This window comes from Salvelinus namaycush, chromosome 3 (genome assembly GCF_016432855.1).
Source record: "Salvelinus namaycush isolate Seneca chromosome 3, SaNama_1.0, whole genome shotgun sequence".
Classification (NCBI taxonomy): domain Eukaryota; kingdom Metazoa; phylum Chordata; class Actinopteri; order Salmoniformes; family Salmonidae; genus Salvelinus; species Salvelinus namaycush.
In genome coordinates this window covers 72,109,567-72,116,263 of record NC_052309.1, presented here as the reverse complement: position 1 = coordinate 72,116,263, position 6,697 = coordinate 72,109,567, and the positions used below count along the sequence as shown (strand labels likewise).

Sequence of the window (6,697 nt, the reverse complement as noted above, 5' to 3'; positions counted from 1 at the left end):
GCATGTTTTGTTAATCATCTGTATAATTACTATTTTGGAGATTCACAGACTTCTCCCTCCCTACACCTCTGATGAATATAACAGGAAACCTGTTCGATCACCATGCACTGAAAAATCATTCTGGCTATGGATACATCAACACATTAACCATTTGGGGCGGCAGGTAGCCTAGTAGTTAGAGCATTGGGCCAGAGACTGAAAGGTTGCTGGATTGAATCCCCGAGCTGACAAGGTAAAAATCTGTCATTCTGCCCCTGAACAAGGCAGTTAACCCACTGTTCCTAGGCCGTCATTGGAAATAAGCATTTGTTCTTAACTGACTTACCTAGTTAAATAAAGGTTATAACATTAACACGCCAGAGGACTTGGGGTTCTGCTGAGTTTGCCTCATTTACATTTTTTTATTCTGCTTTGCCACTAACATCATAATAAACACTGTTAACAATATTTTAGTTATGTGTATTATTATTAATAATAATAATAACAGGGGAGGGGAAGGGGGTAGTTAAAAAATGTACCCCAAAAGGTTCTTTGAGGATCTTATAGGGCTTCCCCCAGTTTCAATTTGAAGAACCGCTAAGGATACTCCAACAGCCTTTCCCTTTAAAAGTATGTACATGCACTTGATATTTCGAGACATTTTCTCATCTCATTCAACTGCATCTTATTTCTTGGGGACCAACTTGCTCGCTTATAAATAATACAACGGTTGGCTCTACGCCAGACAAACATTAGCAATAAAAAAAATCCATGAATAAATGATACAACCACTTGAAATTTGAAATGCGTGTTACATTTATTAGTCTTAAAAACTGAAGACATTTGCATGTTAGGTATATACACAATGCTTTCAACCAGAAAGGCACCTGGACATACGAGTGAGATTTTACATTAGGAATATTCCCGCGTGGCTCAAAACTGGAGCGTCTATTAAACTCCAGACAAAATGGACACATTCACCTCACGAAGAAACACATCTGCTCTCAACTTCTCAATCTTTATTCATCAGGTTAAAAAGCTAATAAGACAATAGTGGTGTAGTGATAGCTAAAATATATTATTTTATAACATAAATATGATAGTCTTAACGTTGCACATATTCTGTCTGCAACTATTTATTGGTATCGCTCTCACCTCTGGATACAGACAGTCCACCGTGTTTGCAGGGAAAAGTACAAATGGGAGTTAACTCCTATGATATAAACCAAAACATGCCTTAAACTTTTTTAAATGTAGCAACTTACACATACTTAATAAATTATATTCTCAATACAAACAACTCATTATTTACCATTCAGAATCAAGAGCTATAAAAGAGCTCTCGTATAGGCCATTTATGTCGATGGCTTGAAACTGAGCTGTAGTGAAGATACGGCTGTGATTGTCTGAAACATTTCTTTATTGCCATCAGTATGTGCGTGTCTCTCTAAGGGGGCTTTACTGTCAGTCTTTGGCCTTGTGGGTGGCTAATCTATTTATACATCAGAGCACAAGGAAATAAAGTCACGCAAACTGGTGAGTATATCTGATCTGAATAGTGGCTGTCAACAGGGCTTTCCTACTGAAATGTAGTGCCCATAGACCTGTGTTGAGACCCTTCCTTTATCTGAGCAAATGTTCTTTGTCCAAAACGCCATGTGCAAGTATGAAGAAGAGCAAGAATGTGATCAGTTTACATTCTGGCTGCATGGGAGTGATAGAGAGAGCAGGTTATGCTTACTAATGTGTCAGATAAACATCCTCTTAATCCTGGCTCCTGTTCAGTAGGGCACACTGTAGCACTGTGTTCTCATTGGACAAGTTCAGGTAGTACCTCTGTTTCACTCGGTTTCAAAATGTTTTATCCTTACTGAACACAACCCTGATATCAAATGCTCCAGTACAGCACTTCTAATCCTTCTCTCACTGTGAAAAGGAGAAGCCTTCCCACAGTGAGGTGAGGGCATATGGACATGTTGGTTGGTGCCTCATTCTAATCTATATCATCAGTCCTGCTATGATATCCACTACTAAACCACAACCACAAACGCACTGTGATAATATCAAGGAGAACTACGATGAAAATGTGTGGCTTGTGGTAAGTATAGTGACCTGGTACAGACATGCAAGCCAGGAGGAGCCAAAAGCACAATTGACTGCATCTTCTCTGGCCAGCAGGGGAAAGAAATCATGGGTGCGTATCTGTGAGGAAATCAAAGTGACTCGATTGGCCCTAGTAGTCTCCTTACGGACACCCAGATGGTCCTGCCCACAGTGCTTTTTTTCTCTTTCTGATTGGTCCCATGAGAGAGCTGCCACAGTATTTTGGAATCATCATCAGTGATGATTGGCCGTTCCCTCAGGCCTCGTGTGGGTGGGATGGGTGTCGGGTCACTTGCTGATGCTGATGCTGACGTAGGATGTTGGGATGTAGCCCTCGTTCCCGTTGGCCCTGCGGACCCTGGTCCAGCCGTCACCTTTATCCTCCTCCACTACAGACAACACCTCCCCCTCCTGCATGGTGATGGTCCCCTCACTGGCACCTAGCAGGGACATGACAGCATGTTACACTATCGCCATGTACAAGTAAGTGTGTTATACAATATTAGTGTTGAGTACATTGGTGTCATTGTGACCCATCCACAACTACCTGGAAAGTTGTACATGGCTGTACATTGGCCGATGGGAGCGGCAAGTTCCTCCTCCTCCTCCTCAAAGTCGTCGTCAAACTCGGCGTAGATGGCTTGAGAGGGATCCGGGGTGCCTTCTTCAGAGTGGGTTCCGTCAGGGCTGGAGGGAGAAACACACATATGCTTAATAATAAATATAGATATATGACTACAGTACATTTACTGACAGCCATAAGTGAAGTCTCAGCGTCTGGTTTCTAACCTGTATGGTTCGTTGTTGTTGGAGTGAGACCTGTAGCTCAACGCATCCTCTCGTAACGTATCTCTCCTGAGCATCGAATCCCCTCGCCTTCCTGCCTCTGTCAACCATGACTACGAAACAAAGCATGGAGGAAATATGCCATTGTTTCCTATAGATTGTGCTCGTGACAGATAGGATCACAACTTTATTTTAAGAATGTGAAATGTCAGAATAATAGTAGAGAATGATTTCAGCTTTTATTTCTTTCATCACATTCCCAGTGGGTCAGAAGTTTACATACACGCAATTAGTATTTGGTAGCATTGCCTTTAAATTCTTTAACTTGGGTCAAATGTTTTGGGTAGCCTTCCACAATAAGTTGGGTGAATTTTAGCCCATTCCTCCTGGTAACTGAGTCAGGTTTGTAGGCCTCCTTGCTCACACATGCTTTTTCAGTTCTGCCCACAAATGTTCTATGGGATTAAGGTCAGGGCTTTGTGATGCTCACTCCAATACCTTGACTTTGTTGTCCTTAAGCCATTTTGCCACAATTTCGGAAGTATGCTTGGGGTCATTGTCCATTTGGAAGACCCATTTGCGACCAAGCTTTAACTTCCTGACTGATGTCTTGAGATGTTTCTTCAATAAATCCACATCATTTTCCTACCTCATGATGCCATCTATTTTGTGAAGTTGCACTAGTCCCTCCTGCAGCAAAGCACCTCCACAACATGATGCTGCCACCCCCGTGCTTCACGGTTGGGATGGTGTTCTTCAGCTTGCAAGCCTCTCCCTCTTTTTCCTCCAAACATAACGATGGTCATTATGGCCAAACAGTTCTATTTTTGTTTCATCAGACCAGAGGACATTTCTCCAAAAAGTACAATCTTTGTCCCCATGTGCAGTTTCAAACCGTAGTCTGGCTTTTTTATGACGGTTTTGGAGCAGTGGCTTCTTCCTTGCTGAGCGGCCTTTCAGGTTATGTCGATATAGGACTCGTTTTACTGTGGATATAGATACTTGTGTACCCGTTTCCTCCAGCATCTTCACAAGGTCCTTTGCTGTTGTTCTGGGATAGATTTGCACCTTTCGCACCAAAGTACGTTCATCTCTAGGAGACAGAACACGTCTCCTTCCTGAGCGGTATGACAGCTGCATGGTCCTTTGGTGTTTATACTTGCGTACTATTTTTTGTACAGAAGAATGTGGTACCTTCAGGCGTTTGCTCCCAAGGATGAACCAGACTTGTGGAGGTCTACAAAAAATATTCTGAGGTCTTGGCTGATTTCTTTTGATTTTCCCATGATGTCAAGCAAAGAGGCACTACGTTTGAAGGTAGGCCTTGAAATACATCCACAGGTACACCTTCAAAAGCCATGACATCATTTTCTGGAATTTTCCAAGCTGTTAAAAGGCACAGTCAACTTAGTGTATGTTAACTTCTGACCCACTGGAATTGTGATACAGTGAATTATAAGTTAAATAATCTGTCTGTAAACAATTGTTGGTAAAATTACTTGTGTCATGCACAAAGTAGATGTCCTAAACGACTTGCCAAAACTATAGTTTGCTAACAAGAAATTTGTGGAGTGGTTGAAAAACAAGTTTTAATGACCCCAACCTAAGTGTCTGTAAACTTCCGACTTCAACTGAATGTATTCTAGCTTGCATATGGGAACATGGCATGCAGTACATGACTGTGGCCAATAGAGGGGAGTCCATTACCTCATACTTGTTGAGCTCTCCTCTCAGTCTCTCCATGTTCTGGGCTGTCTGGTTGATCTGGGGAGACAGGCTGGCAGGGTCTCCCATCTGGGGGTTCTTCTCATACACATCCTTCATCTTCTCCAGGGCCTCACTGGAGACACACACAGAGACAGAGCAACAGAGAGGGAAAGAGAAGAGATGAGAGGTGGATTGATTCTCTGTGGAAATGCATCCCCTGTGGAATGCAGTAATTGGTAAACAACACACACACACACACACACACACTGTTGGGAGAAGTTGTCAGTAGTCACAGAGATGGTTGTCAAAGCAGTCAGTCAAACTCCCCCACACACCTCTGGTCCACTTCTTTCTGCAACTCCTTCCCAATGTTATCTAGTTTCTGTTGTAACCTCTTCCTGCGCTGCTCGGGGGGGAGATGGCCAAAGTCCTCTGTCACCGTGGGCTGAGAAAATGCACAGGGAGGAACAGTCACTTTAACACGGACGCACACACACAGACACGTTCTCCATCCCCACGACACGTGGTAGGAGAGGAACACACCCCGCCACCCACAACCACCTCTAGAGGAAACGCCGGTCTGTGGTTATGGTTCAGCTCAAGGGAAACGGTTGATGACAAGAAAAGATATTTAACCTCTAGTAATGACATTGTTTTTGCTTTAGAGTGGACAAACAGATATGCTTTGTTTTTACAGTGAGCTGAACCCAAGACCACCACCATTGTCACCCATGTAATCATTCCCAATACCATCCCATTGGCAGCACACCCACCCAAATAAGAACCTGTTTCTAGGAACTCTTCCATTGGGTTTTGTAGTGAACGTTTAAAGGAAGGAGTTTATCATAGTGACAGACCAGTAAAACAATGGAGGTAAACTGAAGCCAATATATCGGTCAAATTAGATAATTTTGCCCCATTGCTGAAGTGACTTGAGTTAAGTGTTGTTACACCCCTAATCCACCAGGTGGCCACCTCTTCAACTCCAAACAGACAGACAGGCCATGTTATCAGCCCTCTGCTTTGCATCCAATGTTGAATTTGAATCTGGCTGTGTTACAGTTCATGTGCTAGCAGCTAAACTAGAGCGTGAACATTCCAGCATTGATTTGAGAAGGTAAACAAGAAGACTTTAGTGTGACGTTTGAGACCAAGATGCTTGTACAATTGTACTGATGGAGAGGTGGTCATGTGTGAGATTCCCTGTCGATGTGAGAAGCTTGAGACACCCTTTAACACCCCACACAGACACCACTCTAGTATTACCATTACTATGATCCTCTCTGGAGTGAGCCTCTGAGGGAGAGAGAAATAGACAGACAATGTGTGTGTGTGTGTGTGAGAGAGAGAGAGAACTGGGTGGTTCAAAACCCTGAATGTTGATTGGCTGAAAGCCGTGGTATACCATGGGTATGAAAAAAACATTTATTTTTAACTGCTCTAATTACATTGGTAACCAGTTTATAATAGAAATAAGGCACCTCGGGTGTTTGTGGTATATGGCCTCGGCTAAGGGCTGTATCCAGGCACTCTACGTTGTGTCGCGCATAAGAACAGCCCTTAGCCGTGATATATTGGCCATAAACCACACCCTCTTATTGCTTAAATATACAGTCGTGGCCAAAAGTTGAGAAAATATACATTTTCACAAAGTCTGCTGCCTCAGTTTGTATGATGGCAATTTGCATATACTCCAGAATGTTATGAAGAGTGATCAGATGAATTGCAAAGTCCCTATTTGCCATGCAAATGAACTGAATCCCCCAAAAAACATTCCCACTGCATTTCAGCCCTGCCACAAAAGGACCAGCTGACATCATGTTAGTGATTCTTTCGTTAACACAGGTGTGAGTGTTGATGAGGACACGGCTGGAGATCACTCTGTCATGCTGATTGAGTTTGAGTTTGAATAACAGACTGGAAGCTTCTAGAATCATTGTTCTTCCTCTGTCAACCATGGTTACCTGCAAGGAAACATGTGCTGTCATCATTGCTTTGCACAAAAAGGGCTTCACAGGCAAGGATATTGCTGCCAGTAAGATTGCACCTAAATCAACCATTTATCGGATCCTCAAGAACTTCAAGGAGAGCTTTTCAACTGTTGTGAAGAACGCTTCAGGGC

General features: G+C 43.0%; 1 protein-coding gene across 5 annotated transcripts in view; it reads right to left on the bottom strand.

Moving 5' to 3' along the window:
* Positions 1-777: 777 nt before the first annotated feature.
* Positions 778-6,697, bottom strand: part of LOC120037191 (cdc42-interacting protein 4 homolog) — a 29,748-nt gene continuing 23,828 nt past the window's right edge. For 3 of the 5 annotated variants that reach the window (XM_038983370.1, XM_038983390.1, XM_038983384.1), the window contains 5 exons: positions 4,911-5,020; positions 4,576-4,708; positions 2,872-2,981; positions 2,627-2,769; positions 778-2,522 (listed from right to left, as the gene is read on the bottom strand). In XM_038983370.1, coding sequence (XP_038839298.1) covers positions 2,371-2,522; positions 2,627-2,769; positions 2,872-2,981; positions 4,576-4,708; positions 4,911-5,020 — 648 coding nt within the window. In that variant the 3' untranslated portion in view covers positions 778-2,370. The remainder of the gene's footprint in view (positions 2,523-2,626; positions 2,770-2,871; positions 2,982-4,575; positions 4,709-4,910; positions 5,021-6,697) is intronic. The other 2 variants (XM_038983377.1, XM_038983397.1) reach the window with 1 other exon arrangement.